Source organism: Mus pahari, chromosome 17 (genome assembly GCF_900095145.1).
Source record: "Mus pahari chromosome 17, PAHARI_EIJ_v1.1, whole genome shotgun sequence".
In the NCBI taxonomy this organism is placed as follows: domain Eukaryota; kingdom Metazoa; phylum Chordata; class Mammalia; order Rodentia; family Muridae; genus Mus; species Mus pahari.
Window position 1 is genome coordinate 65,864,935 of NC_034606.1, and position 19,090 is coordinate 65,884,024.

At 52.4% G+C, this 19,090-nt stretch overlaps 1 protein-coding gene across 1 annotated transcript in view; it reads right to left on the bottom strand.

Moving 5' to 3' along the window:
* Window positions 1-1,041: 1,041 nt before the first annotated feature.
* Window positions 1,042-19,090, bottom strand: part of Krt80 (keratin 80) — a 22,084-nt gene continuing 4,035 nt past the window's right edge. The window contains exons 2-9 of the mRNA XM_021217231.2: window positions 17,057-17,265; window positions 11,929-11,989; window positions 11,487-11,582; window positions 5,177-5,341; window positions 4,628-4,753; window positions 3,965-4,185; window positions 2,896-2,951; window positions 1,042-2,766 (exon numbers count right to left, since the gene is read on the bottom strand). Coding sequence (XP_021072890.1) covers window positions 2,642-2,766; window positions 2,896-2,951; window positions 3,965-4,185; window positions 4,628-4,753; window positions 5,177-5,341; window positions 11,487-11,582; window positions 11,929-11,989; window positions 17,057-17,265 — 1,059 coding nt within the window. The 3' untranslated portion in view covers window positions 1,042-2,641. The remainder of the gene's footprint in view (window positions 2,767-2,895; window positions 2,952-3,964; window positions 4,186-4,627; window positions 4,754-5,176; window positions 5,342-11,486; window positions 11,583-11,928; window positions 11,990-17,056; window positions 17,266-19,090) is intronic.

Here is a 19,090-nt window from a genome sequence, read left to right on the forward strand (position 1 = left end):
TCTATCTATCTATCTATCATCTATCTATCTATCTATCTATCATGTATCTATCTATCATGTATCTATCTATCTATCAATCATGTATCTATCCGTTTGTCTATCTATCATCTATCTATCATCTATTTATCTATCATGTATCTATCATCTATCTTTCTATCTTCTATCTATCATGTATCTATCTATCTACTATCTAGTATATATATGTATATATGTATGTATCTATAATCTATCTATCAATCATCTATCTATAAATCTATCTGATATGTGCACTTACTTATTTATTTTTTATTTGGTATGCGCATGCGTTGCAGGAGTTAGCTCTCTCCTACCAGGACCGTATAGGTCCAGGAACTTGAATTCAGGTCATGAAGCTTGTCCACTAGTCTGTTTGCGCCCCAAGCCATGTCACTGGCTCTTGGGGTTGGCCCTTGATCCTTATTTTTTGATCTGAAATTTGACTTGGCAGGATTAGGCCTGCCCCTTCCAATTGTACTCTGGGTTGGGCCACCCTGTGGTTGGGCAGAAATACAGAAGACGGAACCCTACCACCAGCTGGGGAACCCCCATTTGTGTCTTCTGAGGTGGCCCATATAGTCCCGGGACATGGTACCATGAATATGGATCCTCATTATAATAGGCTCCTGGTAGCAAGAAAGGGTTGGGGACCTCCTGCATCTAAGCCCCATGGGTCTGAAGTTACAGCTCAGTCTGTGGATAGGACAGTCCCTTGTAACCAGAGAGTTCGAAATCCCTTCCCTTGTAACCAGAGAGTTTGAAATCCCTGAGGTCAACCTGGGTGAGATGTATGTAACCAGACCACCCCGAGGGGGAAGATGAGATTAGATACTCAAGCAAGATATGGTGGTGTATACCTGCAATTACAGCTCTTTGGGAGACCAAAGCAGAAGAATCAAGGGAAGGGCATCCTTGGCTATATGAGTTTGAGGCCAGCCTGGGTTACCTAAGATCCTGTTTCCAACACACACAAAACAAAACAAAGCCAGCCAGCAACTGACAAACAGAAATGAGTGCGCAGCAACATTATCTGTGGATGAATCTCTACTTTATTCACCCCTTGCCCGAGACAGCCAGTCAAGCAGGTGGCTGTAATGAGTTCTCTAAAATTCTGATAGTCTACTCAGCACGTATCATGCAGAAACAGGAAGGGAAGCAATAAGTTAAAAGCCACATAAGTTATGAAAAAATAATATATATGTTCTATATTTCATGTCCCACGGAGGTTTGCTCCCTTGGAAACGGATAAACAGCCCGAGAGAAAGCAGCAGTGAGCACCCGCTCCGGGGACTCGAGGGTTAAGTATGTTGCTGGGTTCCTTTGGCCTGGAGGAGCTGGCAGCCTATCAGCACTCCCTGCAGGCCTGGAGGGCCAGGGGCCTTGAGGAGGTCTGGGAGAATGAGATGCAGGGATGGGAGGTGGGCTAGGAGAGGAGGTGAGGCAGGAGCCAGGACATGGGGAATAAAGCAAGGCAGAAGGAGGCTGGTGGCATCGGAAGCCTGGTACCGCTGTGCTCCACAAACCCCAGAGGCAGGAGCCAGGGCTGGATCACACAGACACCCTTGGTGGATGTAGAGTGGCTCCCTTCGGTTGAGTCCTTTGAAGGCCCTTGTTGGGACTTCCTGGACCAAATTTATGCCTAAGAAACTTCCAGATCTTCCCAGGCTCAGCCTTCTTCATGGCCCACCAGAGGCAGGGGGAATAAGCTTAGAGGAAGGGAGGGGTGGGGGTGGGGAGAACTGGCCCACTGAATGGACTGTCTTAGGGGATAGAAAAGAGGCCCTAGGGAGTGAGATCTGGGGGAGGTGGGCATTTCTGGCAGGCTCTAGGGCTCTAGTGCCTGCTGTGTCAAAGACAAATGTTGAGGTTGGAGAGACCCCGGCTGGAGCCAGAGCCCAGATTTCAGGATGGTGGCACAACCCAGATTAGCAGGGAGGGAAGGCAAGGCCTGGTGTCAGACCCTTATCTCTTATCTTCTGCTCCTAGGGTAGTGGCCTTGGCCAGAATAGCTTCGAAGTCAGGTATGACATCTTAGTCCCTGGAAGGGACTAAGGCATCTGGGACACTCTGGGGCTCAGGCTTTTGTCTAACACATCAAGCCTTTCGTCCCCCAATACTGTCAGGGGTCTAGGAAGCCTAAAGGCAGGGGTCTAGGAATCCTCAGCCCCCAGGCCCAGGAATACCATATATGGGACAAAATCCAAGTGTGTCCTTCAGCCCAGTCTATGTTCTGGCTAGTGGGTGAGGATGCCAGCCTCGGTTTAGAGGCGGAGGCAGGGCAAGGCTGAGGCAGAAGTCAGGGCAAGCAGTGGGCAGAAGTCAAGCACCTTGTCAGAGCTACGTGGGAAGAGGATCTTCAGAGGAAGGGAGAGGTGGCAGGCCCCAAGCTCCCCTTTGCCCGCCAGGACAAGCTGTGGCCAGGAGACTGGAGGTGGCAAATGAGACACGGATGAGGAACAGAGCTGCCGGTTCTCTCTGACCATCCAGAGGAACCCAGTCTCAGCTGGAACCCACTTCTCCCTGTTCAGTGTGTCTTCCTCCCAACCTGGAGGCTCCAGGCCACATTCTGGAGTTCAGCTTAGTGGAACAGTGGAAGTGACTTGAGGCTCTTCCTGGGGTTGCTGTCTTACTCGGAGACCTCTGACTCCTGGGAGAGGTACTTCTCTGACATCTCAGTGACCTTGATCACTGGGCCTCTGCGGTTCTTCTTCTTCCGGGAGGAGGTCTTGGTGAGGTCAGACTTGGAGGCAGCTGCAGGGGACAAAGAGGGTGTGGAAAGAAGGGCTGGAGGATTTGAAGCAGCTTACGTGATGCCTTTGGGGCCCTGGCCCCCCACACCCGACGTATCCCTGTCTCGGGTCTCTGGGCGGGTAGACTTACTGGTTCTGCATCCGGATTTCACGGCACTGACCACGGTGGCAGAAGGCAGGTCCATCCTGCAGGAGGGAGATATGGTGGGGTGTGAAGGGAATCTGGGATTTTAACCCCATTAGGATGGGGGGCTGGAGTCTGCTAAGTGCAGGGCAATTCTTGGCTGTCGCTCCCAGGCCTGTGGTTGTCCTGTCCAGTCTTGCTAGCCTCTTTTCCTTGTCTCCGGAGTCCCTAGAAGCTAGGGACTGAGGAACCGCAGGTATCCTGCTCTTGGTTCCTCAGACACTTACTTGATAGTGTTAAGGGAAGAGGGGAGGAGAATCTTGGTGTTTGAGACCCAAACATGGACTTCAGAGAAACCAGGATGCTTGCACTCTGTCTCCCCTTGCCCAGGGTCAGCTCTAGGGGCCACAGTCCCTTCTTTGCCAAGCATACACAGTGAACATGGCTGAGTATTTTGTTTTGTTTTGTTTTGTTTTTTTGAGACAGGGTTTCTCTGTGTAGCCCTGGCTGTCCTGGAACTCACTCTGTAGACCAGGCTGGCCTCGAACTCAGAAATCCGCCTGCCTCTGCCTCCCAAGTGCTGGGATTAAAGGTGTGCGCCACCACGCCCGGCCTGAGTACTTTTTAAAAAGGATATCCACCTTGAACTTTTAAAAACCAGTGTGTGTGTGTGTGTGTGTGTGTGTGTGTGTGACAGAGTGCACGTGAAGGTCAGACTAGTGGTAATTAGTTCTCTCCTTCTACCACTTGGATTCCAGGGGTAAAACTCTGGTTGTGACGCTTAGCCCTGAGCCATCTCTCTGGTCAGATTCCTATGGCTTTCCCATCACAGGTGAGCCATGCTTATCATTAGCCCATTTTCCAGCTAGGCAAACAGGCCATACAGAACTAGGTTTCAATTCCAGTAAGTGACTGAGTGAAGTTGGATCACAGGCCTGTCAGATGGTAGGCTTTCAGCCCCGCCCTTGCCCCCCCCCCCTCTCTCCCCTCGCCCCGCCCTCTCCCCTCACCCCGCCTTCACACTGCCCTCGCCCCATCGCCCCGCCCCCGCCCCGCCCCTCTCCCCTTTCCTCACCGGCTTTCTTCTCCTTCCATCAGCTTGTGGTAGGTGGCGATCTCTATGTCCAGAGCCAGCTTGGTGTTCATGAGATCCTGGTATTCTCGCAACTGCCGCGCCATGTCCTGCTTGGCCTTCTGCAGGGCATTTTCCAGCTGGGCCATCTTGTCCTTGGCGTCCTGGAAGGCCAGTTCTCCTTGCTCCTCAGCCACCTTGATGTTCTCCTCCAGTTTTAGGCACTGCAGCCAGGAGGCCAAAGGAAAGGAGCAGTGAGTCGGCCAGGCCTGAGGTTGCCTCTGACCCAGTGTGTAGCTAAGCAACACCATTTCTAGGTGTGATGAACCTTCAGGGAGCTCGCTTAGACCTGGGGCGTTTCACAAGCTACCACAAGGAGTCTAGACCAGCACCTGAGACTTAGGTCTCTTTCTTCTGTATGATTGACTGGGCTTGGGCAGGGATGAGGGCCTGGGTTGTGCATGGAGGTAGGGGAGTGCTTTCTGATGTCCCAGTAGGTCTGGGCACTTTACAGAGGGTGGCTCTACGTTCCTTTCCATTCGGCAGGTTAGGAAACTGAGACCAGAGGCATACATAGACCTACTCGGGGCCATTTGGCCAGGTCTTGTGTGTAACCAGTGTCTCCTGACCCCAAAGTCCCCACTGGCCCTTCAGAGGTTTTCTCACATGGCTCTTGACGGAGACGATCTGAGACCGCAGCTTCTGGATGCGCACGTTGAGGTCTGCAATCTCGCAGCGGCTGCTTTGGAGGCTGTTTCCAAACTCGGCCGAGCGGGCAGCTCGCTCCTCAAGCTGAAAGGGTGTGGAGGAGGGATGGTAAGGGTGGCCTGCTGTAGCCCCCTCAGCATCCCTCACGGCCTCATCTCTGCAGTCTGTTCCCCCTCCCGCTCCAGCCCCGTGTTTTCATGGTGTCGTTCTTCCGGCTGCCCATACCTGGCCACACTGTGACTCCAGGAAGGCCCCATGCAGCTTCCCCTCCCACGGCCCCTGGAGCTCTGGAGCCCTGGAGCCCCGGAATCCCTGGAGCCCCGGAACCCCGGAACCCTGCAGGAACTGCTTCTCACATTTTCTATGCTGCCTGTGGACTGGATGCTGCAACACTCCCTGCGTATGCTCCCTGCTACTCCTCAGAGAATCTCAGGGCCCAGAGCCACAAGGCCTCAGCCACCTCTAGTCTAGTCCTTCTTGTCCCTCCCTGCACGGTTAGTCCCCAACCTGGCTCCGTGAGTATGCTTCAGCCTCCTCCAGGCTTCGAGCAGCGATGGCGTCATACTGGGCCTTCACTTCCTCCACGATGCCGCTCAGGTCGATGTGGCAGCGGCTGTCCAGGCCCACGGTCACCGACACGTCCTTCACTTGGGCTGTAAGGTCTTTCAGCTCCTGGGCAGCACAGAACGGGGTGGGGGTGGGGGAAGCTCAGGGCTGCTGCAGAGGACACACAGTCCCTTTGTCCCCCCAGGAGGTGGAGACTATGCTACCATCTGTGACTTTCCAGGGAGTCAGGTGGCTCTTACTGCCCTCTCTGCCTCCCCCCATGTTCTCCCTCTGAGTGAGGGCAAGGGACAGGGGTGGCTCTGATTTTTCATACTCAGGCTGGGACCCCTCCCCCAGGCTGGTGGGAAAGGCCCATGTTCCTGGCTGGTGTTGAGGTGAGGGGGCAGGCTCCCCTGCTTCCTCATTGGGTAGGGAACCCCAAGGAGCCTGGCAGGGTTGTCTTCAGCTGTGGGCCCCCACATTTGTTGATGGCACATGTAAGATTACTGGATAGACGTTGGACCCGGGAGGGTGGAGGAAGATGCTAGGCAGGGTGGGGACGGAGGGTACAAAATGCTCTGGGCTCAGAGGCTCCTCTGCTATGAGAACCAACAGGCCCCAGAACCAGCTGGAAGTAATGACTCCCTCCCCCAGGCCGCGCTCCAGGGCCAACAGTGTGCTCAACACAAGTGCCCAGAGTTTATCCTTCCTTGATCATGTGGGGAGGTGGAGGCAACTGCAGGGAGTGGAGTGCCGCTGATCTCCCGTGTTCTGTGTTAGCATAGCTTAGCACAGAGGAGCTAAGCATGTTAATTTATCTCTAGTGCCAGGCCAGCTTTCCCACGGGAAACCTCAGGACTAAATAGTGAGACGTGTGGGAGCAGGGGTCTCTCTAGGCTGGGCTGCTTCCTCTGGAGGTGCCAAATCACTACCCAGGGCTTGGGGGCCTCAGGCTGGGAGGAGGAGCAGACTGTGTGTCATTGCAGCATGGCTGCCAGCACTCTCCACAGACAGGTGACTCTGCTGGCCATAGGGAGCAGGCAGGGAGCCAGCAGAGGTGGCTGTGTGTGGCTGCGGCTCAGTCTGTGGGTGTACGGCCTGGACTTCTGCCTCTTCTGGCATTCACAGATCCCTGACCTTGTTTCAGTCACGACTTTCCAGCCGGTGCTTCTGGTTGCTGACAAACCTCATTCCCAGGCAGGATCCGAACAGGAAGGGTGAACAGAAGTTGGTAGGTATCGCTAGAAGTCTTCAGTTGCCCATTTCATTTTTTCTTCTTTACAGTTTTCTTATTGAAGTGCATGTGACACATGTGTTAGTCTCTCCCCAGGTTCCTAGGATAGCTAGCAGTTGGTTCTGGAGGCCCGTTTAGGTCCTGATTTGGCTGGTTCACACATGGCTATATACCTTGACTTTAGTCCCTTTTGGGGCCCCCTCCCCCTGTTCATCATTATGCCTAGAGAGCTTGCGGTGGTACCTCTAGTTTCTGCCCCTGGCAGGGGCTGAGACTTCTTATAGGTGGTCTGTGTTCTAGAGTCTAGATTCAGAGAGAAGGTGGGGTCAGATGGGCTCTCTGGGCAATGGATGGTGCCTTTCCCATTTGCTTGTTTGCAGCCTTAGCCTTGACTATCAGCAACTCCTGGAAAGGAAGCTCAGGACCCCAGCCTGGGGACTAGGAGCTGTGGGGAATCTTTGATTGATCTTCGGATGAATGGAATATAAATCTCTGGGTAAAGGCAAGCTGATGGCACTGACTGGAATCAGGGTGACAGTCACCACAGTCCCATCATGGCTCCCTGCAAATGGGCACCTGCTAGGACAGTTTTAGAGCTGTAGTTCTGGGAATCCCCTGGTGGGTGGGCGCACAGTGGAAACCAGTGAGTGAGGATCATGGATATAGCCCCATACCCTTCATCTCAGGCCTGACTTGGCATCTGGCCCACAAAAGTCCAGGGCCTGCCCAGGAGATGCTACAAAGGGCAGGTCTTCCCTGTTGGGGCTGAGGGATGGCTGACACTGATGGCACCACCTCAGACCTTTCTGGAAAGAAGCAGGCGAGGCAGAGTGAGATAAACAGAAGCAGGAAGTGATGTTTTGAACAGCTGTGTGCCTGTCCAGACACGATGTCCCTCCGGGAAGGAGGGTATAACAATGCTTACTTGTGTGGTGAGGTGCCACCTTGGGGTGGGCCCCTGACACCCCAAGTTGGCAAGAATTGCGCCACAGTATAGTTTAGAGTTTCTCTAGGGAGCTGGAGTTGGAGGAGGCTGCTGTGTCTATGTCTGTCTCACAGTGTTGCCCCCCCCCCCCGGGGCCACCCAGGAGACAGTGGCTTTCCCAGGGAAACCGAGTGTTGCTTGGTAAAACGGCTCTCAGAGGCACTGTATTCTAAATTCGACCACCTCGGATTCATTAGGTGACACTGATCAAGTTTTTAAATGCCCCCAGACCTCCATTTCCCATCTGTAAAATGGGTGCCAGACAGAACTAAAAGCAGTTAATGCTTTTTAAAATATTTACTTCATGGAAGACATTATTCTAAGTGCTTTAGGATCTGTTAAGAAATCATGTCTGGGCTGGGAGGTGACTAAGTGCTGGGCAAGGCTAAGACCTGAGTTTGAGTCCTCAGAACGCATGTAAAGCTGGGCACCTTAGTGTGTGTCTGTAATCCTCCTGCTCCTAAAACTTTTGAGATGGGAGGCAGAGACAAGAGTATCCCTGGAAGACTGAGGGCCACCTAGAGCATCATGCTCTGTTTTGAATAACAAAAACACTGGTCTCGGTCAGGGTGAAGGGGGAGAACTGACACCAGAGGTTCTCATCTGGCCGCTGCAAGCACATACCTACAGATGCACACACACACATGCACACAGACACACATACACACATGCATATTCTCACACATGCACAAACCCACATACACACTCACACATGTACACACACAGGCACATACCCACACACGCACACACACATGCATGCATGCACATACTCACATATGCATATATGCATGCACACACATGTACGCAGGCACACATGCATGTACTCATACAAGCACAAATGTGCATGCATGCACACATGAACACACACTCCCAACAGCACAGTGCAATAGTATTGTGCTTCCTATTTTACAGATGGGGAGAGAGAGAGAGAGAGAGAGAGAGAGAGAGAGAGAGAGAGAGAGAGAGATTAAAGCAACCTGCTCTAGCCAGCTCTCATAGTTACTGAGCCAGGTTTTAAATCTGCTGCTCTAAAAATGTACTCACTCCGTCATTATCCAGATCCACAGAGTTTTCAGGAGCATTAACTGTGAGTTAGTCTGGAGAACACTTGGCAAGGTACCCAGATGATACTAAGTGATCAATACATAGTATCTAATGCCACCGTTGCTGTGATTGGCATGGGTAATAAGGCTGGGATCTAGATTGCAGGGCAGAGCAGCTTGTTCTGAACCTGTCTCCCTGCCAAAGCCATTTAGAGGGTGCTAGGACCTCTGCAGCCTCCCAGGAGACTGACTGCAGGTTTGATGTACACTGCAGAGCTGACAAGTGGGTTCTACCCAGCTGTCTGGGAATGGCCTAGTAGCCACTCAGCTGTGTGCTCCCTGGTGCTGGGGAGAGAGGAAGGCTCCCCACATTTTTGGGAAACCGATAGGATATAGGTCTTTTCTGATCGGACCCAAAGTTGAAACTCAAGTGTCCAGGCCTCCGAGAGCTACCCATAACCCACTGTGTTTTCCTGTCATGAGAGGGAGCTGTGGCCCCTACCTCTGTTTGCTCAGGCCTGCTCTGTCCAGGAAGGGAGCCAGTCATTATCAGTGGCCGTGGAGCACGTAGGATGTGACTCATCTGACTGAGATGAGCTCCTGAGAGTGGAAAGTGTGCTTCACTTTTCACTTCACACTTTTTCGAGTGTATATTTTGTTTCTTTTTGTTTTTGAGACAGGCCTCATGCAACCCTGTGGCTCAGAATTCATTGTATAGAGGCTGGGGCCTTGAACTCTCGACCCTCCTGCCTGTCTTCCCTCAGGGTTCAGATTATGTCTGACTCTGAACGTTTAATAGGAGAAAGAAAAGTAAAACAGTCCACTAATACTTATATTGATTATGAGTCAAAATACTCATATTTTGGATATATTGGATATTTGGATACTATAATAGCACATTAAGGGAAATATGTTATTAAAATAATTCTGTCTCCCTCTTTGGAGAGGGCAGGACTAGAGGTGGTTGAGTCCTGGGGTCTCCTAGTGCTAGGGAAGCACCTACCAAAAAGTTACAGCCTCACCCAATGTCCTGTTCTAAAACACGGGTTCTAGAAAACACCTGCATGTCTTGGATTTCATTTCAACCTGGGCTTAGGGGCTCACTGGCATCTCTTGGGCAAAGGTCACTAGGCTGCTTCTCAACAGAGTGGATCATAAAGCCCACATCCCGGGGCCCAGCTCACTGGCCACCTCGGAACTCACAAAAGTAGAAGCAACCGTGTATAGCTGGCTTCTGCGGCCACCTGCTTCTCAGAGGATCCAGCCAAACACAGATGGGGTAAAATTGCCCCTCCACTGATGTGTGCAGGCTGGCTCCCTGGCCATTGGTTCCTCAAACAAGATGGGTGAGAACTACTCTTTACATTGTCTTTGGTAGTGTAAGTGTCTCTACAATACAGGGGAAAAGGTACCCAGGTCGCATGTAAACAACGTGCCACTTTATGTGGGAGACTCGAACACCAGGTGATTTGGGTATGTGTAGGACTCTGGCATCTGATGGTCAAGGATGCTATGGAGGTTTGAATAAGAGTGGCCCCCACAGGCTCATATATTTGACTGTTTAGTTGTCAGGGAATGGGACTATCTGAGAAGGAGTAGGAGGCGTGGCCTAGTTGGAGCAGGCGTGGCCTAGTTGGAGTAGGCGTGGCCTTGTTGGAAGCCATCATGATAATGGACTAACTTCCTGTAAGTACAGCCCTAGTTAAACACTCTCTTCTATAAGCATTTCCTTGGTCATGGCATCTCTTCTGTTGTTCTCCTCAACTTAGAAATGTGGAAACTGAAGCACAGAGAGGTGACAATGGCTTGGTCAGAGTTATAGAAACTCTAAAAAAGAGGAGTCAAAACAGAGCCCAAGAGCTGTGGCTCCATCCAAATAAAGTTCACAGGCCTGGCTACTGACAAGGGAGCCAAAAAGTCTCTTTAGGCATATCTCTGGCAGTGTTTGGTTATGGCCAGCCTCCTTCTGCCTGGGTCTCAGCTGCAGGCCCTCCGCTTTGCCTTAGAGCTCTGAGTTTGCCAGGCATCTGGGAGCATAGTGGACGACAGAATCTGAAGCATTGGCCCCGGATGCCTGCCTGGCCCACACCAAGCCTAAGGGAGCTTGGGCAGAACGATTAACCCGTAAGGCTGTGGCCTGGGCTAGAGGGCTGTGGTGGGCAATATGCCTTCCAGGGCTGCTGGTGTGGCCAGCCGGGAGCTGGCCGCCTTACCGCTCCTGAGGGTGGGAGTTCTCTCCGTCATGGTCCACTCCACAGCCACAGATGGCTGTGAGTTCCACAGGGGTCCTGGGATGCTTAGCCTGATGGAAGAAAGGCCCAGTCTCTCCTACCAGGCTGGGAAGCAGTGCTCAGAAGCCTGTGGGGCCAATGGAAGAACTCTGCTTGCACTGTGACTTTGTCACTGACCTTGGTCCAACCTTGGCTTCTTTGCTATGGCACCAGCTGCTGGCAGCATTTGGCTTTGGAGCCTGTCAACCCCAGCAATGGCTCTCTCTACTTATTATACTGTAGATGTTTGTCAAAGATCACGTCTGTACTCCTTAGCCATGAGATGGGTGAGAGAGAGAGAGAGAGAGAGAGAGAGAGAGAGAGAGAGAGAGAGAGAGAGAGAATATGGTAGGATACCAAGGAAGGTATAGTGTTCCTGAAGAATCAAGTCCTTGAGTTCCCCAGGCTCAGCTGAGGACCTGGGAGATAGATGGGGCTATGTTCTAGGAGCTCCTCTGTCTTCATTTACCATATAATTTCAAAAATTAAAAATTGTGCTGAATCCCACCATGAGTCTTCCCGTCTTAGCCAAGAGCGGGAGAGGGTGAAGCTCTCTGTTCATCAGAGCCAGAAGAGCTGTGGACTGGACTACAGGGTCCAAAGGGAGCTCAGCCTAAGTAGACTGTGTGGCAAAGGGAAATGTAAGGACCACTGATACCCGGAGAGCACTTGGGAAGCTGGGATGTCATTGGCTGGAAATAGTGACCGTTAAACACGACCTCCCCTTGTGTTCTCTCACCTGCTCATAGACTGTTCTCATCAGCTCTAGGAAGCCCTGCAGGCCCTTCAGTTTAGTTTCCAGTTCAGTTCTTCGGAGACACTCGGCATCCAGGTCCTGGAGTTGGGAGTGGAGGTGAGAGTGGAGACTAAGAAAGCCAAGACTCAGGGAGGGAGCTGGGTGGGAGTCAGGGGAGGGGGAGGATATCCAGAGGAAGTCTGCCTCTGAGCCTGGAGAAAGCCTGCTGCTGGGCCTTTCTGTCTCTTGGTCCCTCAGCCCATGTGCCCGAGGGCTTTGCTTAGGTATCAAGGTAAGTGGATGATGCTGGTGATAAGGGCAGGGGGGTCATGATGGGGGGCCATGCTGGAATTGAGGGTCATGCTGGAGGGAGGGTCATGCTGGAGGGAGGAGGGTCATGCTGGAGGGAGGGTCATGATGGAGGACCCTGGGCACAGAGTGTTACCTTCTTCAGCTGAACAAAGGTAAACTCCAGGTCTGTGCGCTTGGAGATCTCGTCCTCATACCTGTGGGGAAAGATGTTCTTTAGCAATGTTGTAGAACTTGGGGTTTGGTTAACTTTCCTTGAGAGTCCAGGTTTCTGTTAGACCTTCGTGCTTTGTGATGATTAGAGAAGGAGGCCATTTCGGATGCAGAGGCATATATTCATAATTCTAGCACATGAGAGACAGAGACAGGATTCAACAAGCTTGAGGCCACCTGGATTGCAAGTTCTAGGCTATTCAGGGCCACATAGTGATGCCTTGTTAGGACAAACAAAACAAAACAAAACAAAACAAAATCAAACAAGAGAACTTGGGTCTTTCTTTGGTGGACAGACTCTACTGCACAGTCCTCTGAGAAGCCTTCTTGGCTGTGTACCCCTTTCATGGTGGCTCCTTTCTCTACCCACCCCCAGAATCACAAGTGCAGGTAGGTTATGCGTGTGGTCAGTCCTCTACCAGCATCTAGCTCATTCCTCTCGTTAAACCTAAGAATCTTTGGGGGAAAAGACCAAATCCATGATTATCCATTAAAAGCAAGCTGCATTTTGGGGTGCACCCAGGACTGGCCAGATGTCTGTCTCACCCTAAGTCAGAATTTAAGAGCAGCCCCTGCTGGCATCTTGAAGTCCCTTTTGTACGAGAGATAAGATGTTCACAGGGGAGAGTCAGTTGTTACAATTGATCGAAAGAGGCAGTAAAAGGGAAGGACAGGGATACACATTGTGTGAATGGAGTCCCAAGGAGTTTACATGAGATCTAAGAAACAGGAGCTTATTCTCAATTACAAATAGAAACCTTAACACAGGACAAACAAGGACTTAGACTTAACTGTCTTGACTGCAAACAGAACCCTTAACCTGCAAGGTATATTGTTCCTGTTTTGGTCTCCCACTAACTCACAAGGTATGCTGTTCCTATTTGGTCTCTCACTCTCTTCCCCAGGTCCACCTCTTCCCTGAAGCCTATTTTTGCTCCTTGGGTTCACTAGAGAGTGGGACACCGTCTTATTTTGTGACCTCCAAAGGGATACAGGCAGAGAGATCTCCAGTGTGTGTAGTGGCAGCTAATTTCTCCCAGCCTTCCTTACTTCCTGTGTCTAAGGCTCCCCCCAACTCTGTCTCTGTCTCTCTGCCCATCTCTGTCTGTGTCTGTCTGTCTGTCTGTCTGTCTGTCTGTCTGTCTGTCTGTCTGTGTCTCTGTCTGTCTGTGTGTCTGTCTGTCTGTGTGTCTGTCTGTGTGTCTGTGTGTCTGTGTGTCTGTGTGTCTGTCTGTCTGTCTGTCTGTCTGTCTGTCTGTCTGTCTGTCTGTCTGTCTCTCTCTCTCTCTCTCCCTCTCTCTCTTTCTGTAGGCTGACAGAGCCTGCCTGCTGTAGCCTGTCCTTTCTGTCAACCCTCTTCCATGTAGCTTCCCTCCTGTGTCAGGCTCACCCTGGGTTTATAAAAAGGATATTGTTGGGTGGGGACAGGACCTTTTTGTCCCTCACTTTTCCCTCCTCTAGGTAAGACAGTAGTCTTGGCCCCATCAGGTGGATGGCATCTGCCAGCCTCAGATGTCCTATCCTCGCCCTCAGGGACAGCCCCAGTGGATGTACACGGATGTGGGTTAGTTTCTTCTCTCCTTTCCAGGAATGCCTGACTCAGGGTTCTAATTACAGGTGCCTGCTGCCCAGCCTCTGACCTCCCAGTAGGGCAGTGTCACAGTGACCCTGGCAGCTGACTAGACCCACATGTTTTCTGAAGGGGAGTGGACCTAAGGATGGCAGTGTTCACAGGGCACCAAGGTCTCTAAACTGGGGAATGGGCTGCATTTGGCCTTACCCTGTCTTCCAGGAATCTGTGAAGGTCTCTGAGGGTCATGGTGGGGCTGGGCAGGGGTCAAGCATCAGGGAGAACAAAATGCCCAGAAGTTCTGATTATAGGTGTGCTGGCTACAGGTGTGTATACGTGTGTAACAGGTACCATGGGCTCCCTCCCCTGGTGGTCCCTAACATCCTCTCCTGTGACCCTCAGAGCTTGCAGCTGGAGAGGACCTCAGGGTCCTGTGACAAAGGTGTCTGAGGAGTGCAGGCTAAGCAGAGGGCTCAAGTGCTAGCTCCCCTGAGGGGCAACTGCACAGCTTAGTTACAACACTTATGTGTGTGCTTTGTCTGTAACCAGGAACATGTGGGGTCTCAGTGTTTGCTGCAGATCTGTCACCTAGCACTGCTAGGACCTCTGCTATGACCTCTAGTATTTCCACAGTCAAGCCTCTGGTGGCCCTGGGGAGAGTGGGGATACCTCTCTGAGCATCGTTATCACCCCTTAGGATTGTCTGAGTGAGGCATGCTCTGGGAGCCCTTATAAAATTCCCCTACCTTGGGGATGAAGCCAGTGAGCCCCTCATCTTGCTGCCATCTAAATGCAGGTAGCTGGTTAGCAGCCACATTTCCTCTAGGTAACAGAACCCACCAACCTTGGGGAAGCATCTGGTGGGACCTCTGGGTGCTAGGTCCCTGCTCAGCCCCTTCTTCCCTTTCCATTCCCTGGGCAGCCTCCTTGTCTGCTTCCCCTTTGGATGGCCATGTCATCCTGTCTCTGTCACTGTCCTACTTGTTCTTAGTGGCTTAGAGCCACCTCCTTGGTGGCTGTGTCCTCTGAGAAGGTTTAGGAGGTGCCTGGTCCTGGCTGAGCACTGTGGACCTGCCTATCCTATTAATCAGGCCTTCACTGGGGATGAGGGGTTTTAGCTTCTAGACTGTTTCAGGTAGACCCATCAATACTCACTGGAGATCTGGTGAACACACACACACACACACACACACACACACACACACACACACACACACACACACACATTTTAAGGGCAGCCAAATGGCCTGCCCCAAGTAGGGAAAGACAGCAGGAGAGTTGGGGCTAGAGGGAGTCTGCTTAGGTATCCTTCCTAGGATCTCGAGAGCCTCCCAAGAGGGCCAATGCCTGGGGCGGGCTTAGGCTAATGGTCCAGCAGAAGGTCTAGGGCTTAGCATGGGTTCTAGGCTGGGGCTGGTACCTAGTCAACCTGAGTCTCTTGTTATTCATTCCCAGCTTTTGTGTGAGCTGGAAGAGCCCCTTCCTCAAAGGGTGTACAACCTGCCTGAGTGTGCCTCAGCCTGCCGTCTGATGCTTAGCTAGATTCAGCCCCTAGCTGTCCCTCAACTACACACTTCTCATCAATCAACTTGTGCAGCTCTGTGCTGTCCCTGAGGCTCCTGCTGTGTGAGCTTGGGCACCTTGCTTCCTCTTGCTGGGCCTCTACATTGTTACATTGTTACAGTGTTACAGTGTTACATTGTTACATTGTTCTTAGTAACTAGGAGTTAGACTAGCCAGACCTTGGGGACCTCTGCAAGTCTCCACCCACTGAGGCTCAGGTGATGCCTATCTTCTGTCCTACCTCCAATCCATCACCAGCTCCTGAACCTGTTCTCAGGCCCATTTTAGCCTGTCACATTCCCCCCCCCCCTTTGTTTATTTCTGGAAGCAAGACTGAGCTCATCACCCTGCAGAGGCAAGGCACAACTCCTCCCTGTTCTGGCTCCACCCCACACCAACAGCTTCAGCTCTAGCCTGTAGACTTATTCTCTCCTTCCCCTCACTAGAGGAGATCAGCCTTAGCCTAAATAGCAAGGCAGACAGGAAGCAGGTCAGCAGCCAGGTGACAGCAACCAGTGGTGCCTGAGAGGGACTCAGCTGCAGGTCCCCAGGGATGCCACGGTGCTTTGTCATGGACATCGAAGGTGGCAATTTTGTTTAGTAGCTCCTGCCTTGTGACTCCTATGAGGTGCTCAGACCTATTAGAGAGCAGTGAAATGGGCTGCCACCCCTGGTGAACAAGTGTGGAGAAGTTCTGAGTGATCAGATGCCCATGTGGGTTTCCTAGGATTTGGGAGGGCAGGGCTCTCTGGGAGGGGTGGCTTATATGGAGCTTCAGCTCAGGAGCCTGGGTTTCTAGGCAAGCTGCCCTACCCTCTGCTCTGCTTGGCTGCCCCTAGAATGCTGGCCCTACCTCGGATTGGTAGGGTGTGGACCACGCTGCAGGACAGGGATCAGCTATGCTTGGTTCCCCATGCCTACCTCCTATACCCCCATCCTCTCCCCCCTCAGAAGAAGACCCAGACCTGAGGACAGGCTCAGGGTAAGCGATGTTTATCTGCTCAGCCTCAGCTGCCTTGTCCTGTAGGGCTTGCCCACTACTTGATCTCAGAGGGTCACCTGTCCTGAGCCTTCCTAGGCTAGCCAGCTCTGTTCAGCCAGCTTTGGTCAACTTCAACCTTCTAGGGGACGGGAAACTCACTGCCAGGCACAACCTGAACTCTCAACTTCTTGCTCATGGCACCTGAGGTTAGTGTCAGTCACCATGTCCACTCACTCAGAGGTTAGTAGGCTATGCTTGCCTGAAGCTACAAAGCTAGGGTCTGGGGTGAGGATACATACTTCCTACTTCAATGCCTAGGCTGGACCCGTGACTACTGAGTGGTGCTTGCCCACCATCTTTCTATCTGTCCCTCTGTCCCAGTAGCTGTCAGAGCATCGTGTGGGTAGGGGCTATATTTCCATCATCTTTCTGATTTGCCAGTTACCTTGATGCTAGCAGTATTCCCTACAGGGGGCTTGCTGCTTTATGAAGATAAGCCCTGTTCTATCTGTCCCCTGCCTGCACTTCAGTGTTCCTTCTTCTTTCTTGATTCCAAGATCACATCCAAAGTGTGCTGCAGAGCACGGTCTTTATGTTGCTTTGCTAGAGGCGAGATGTCTGTCCCAGGGTAGTACACAGGAGTTGGCATGCATGCAGGCTCAGGAGAGACTGCTGGAGCCAGGCCTGTGTTGTGCCAGCACCCAAGGGCTTAGCTGTAAACTGGTGTGGCTGAAACTTGGTAGATCATCAGGGTCAGTGCTATAGGTTCTTCCCATTCCTGCAGTATGTATATATGTGATGTTCTCGAGAATTATATCTAGATAAGGTCAGTGTTCTACCCCACACTTCCTCTTTCTCCACTTGGGTGCACCCCACCAAAGTCCAGCCTGGTTCCTACCCTCAGCCTTTACCCCTGGTTCCCAGTGTGAGACCTACCTGATTCGAAACTCCTCCACCTTCTCTAACACCTGCAACAGGTTGGCCTCCAGCTGTCCCCGCTCCTGGCTCACTTTACGCAGTTCCTCCTGCAGCCGGCCCTGGAATGTCTCGTAGTGGTGGCTGAGGTCGAAGGTGGCTGATCCCTGGCCCTGCAGGAAGCTCCATCGGGTCTCCAGCAGTTGGTTGCGTTGCTCCAGAGCTTGGACCTGCAAGAGCAGGAGGGTACTGAGTAGGTCGTCGGGTGCCACACTGGGTTGCCTGGACAGGCTGGGGGACCCCGAGGTGGGGCTCCCCGTCACAGGGCAGCTCATCTGCACACGTTCACCAACACTGGCTCCACTCAGCATGCAAAACCACCACCAGTTCTTGGCTGTTGAGTTGAAGATGCAGAGATAAGGAGAGGATGAAGGTGGAGACAAGAGATTGACGGCTTCCTAACCTGGGCAGGGCTTCCATCCAATGAGGGAGGGGAGCAGGGGTGTGGAACGCCTGCCTGTCATAGGCTGGTGCAGGACTGGGAGAGCCCAAAAATAGAGGCATGGGAGACATCAGGGTCCTACCTGCCTCTCCTGCATGGTAAGTCTGACCTCATCTGGCCTCAGCAAGGTAGGCTTGCTTTGTGTTTTAGTATTAATCCTCCTGACCCAGACTTGCAGATTCTTTGAGCCTCAGTTTCCCTAGCTAGAAGTTGAGGTTGACGGTACTGCCCGAAAGAGCTGTCAGGGGGCAGAAGGTGGGGATGAGCTCGGGAGGGAGGAAGCTGCTGACGTGTAGGAGCTGCCAACTACTGTGCACCAGACTGGTTCCAAGTGCTTCGTGTTCCAACTTCTCTGAGGCAACACCCTGTGGAGTGGGTACTGCCATCAGCACAGTTTCCAGAGGGGGCCATCCAACCCACAGAGCTGTGAGAATCGCCTGAGGTCACTGAAGGACTGGCACCTGGAGTTCTGTTTGTTTTGGGTCCTGGAAGCTCATTATACAGGTGAGGGTGACCTTCGATTGCTGGTTCTCCTACCTCTGCCACTCAAGCGTGGAGCCACAGCTCCTGGCTTGTGCAGTACTGGGGGTCTAATCTGGGCCTTTGTGCATGCTAGGTGAGCACTCTGCCATTGAGCTGTGACCCTAGCCCTGAACTGAGATCTTTAACCACTGCGATGTGTCTCCTGCAGGTTAGGCATTGCTGCCCTGGGGCCCAGAGCCCTACTGAAAGTGGGCTTTTTCTCCAGGCAGAGTCAGGGAGGCCTTGAACATGGGAACACAGAAGGCTCTGAGCCCTGTGGTTTTCCCCAAGCTTTGGCTGCCCCCCTCACCTCCTCTCTCCCACCAGCCTTGGAGAGTCTCTTGTTTCAGTGGGTGGAGTTAAAGTCATCTTTAACCATGGCCTGCTAAGGCAGAAAGGCTCCTCCCTGCGATTTCTACAGGCACTCACAACCTCTGGATCACAGCTAGGCACCGAGAAGGCTGTGTGCCTACTTCTGTTCTAGCTTCAGTTCTCACGGGAGTGTATCCTAGGATGATGGAGACTTCCTGGCTTCGTCCTCACCCTGCCCGTCCTTTTGGGGGGGGGGTCCCCTCCCTTCCTCCATTTCATGTGTTCTCTCTGATTCCCAAAGAATGCCCCCCAAACTCAGTCTGGATGTCCCCCACTCCCACCCCAGCTTCTCCCTTCCAGCCTGGGAGCCCTGGGTGGTCACAGAGGTGAGAACTGGCTGGGCCGTTCCTGAATGCCCATGAGGATTCGGTGCTAGCCGGATGGTGGCATGCTGAGGCTGCTGGCCTTGCTCCCAGGACCACAGCAAGACAGAGGTGTGAAGAGCATTTGTCACTTTTGTTTTTGGAAGGGAGGAGAGCAGGAGCATTGGATAGAGGCATGGACTGTGACTCTGGTGAGCGGCCATTCCCCTCCCTCACACCCATCTTGCTGAGGTTTTTTTTTGGTAAGACACTGCCTTAAACCTGTGCCACAAGCAAACTGGTTCAGTCAGGCTGGAGGTCAAGAAGGTTCTGCCCTGTGCGCTCTCTCTCTCTCTC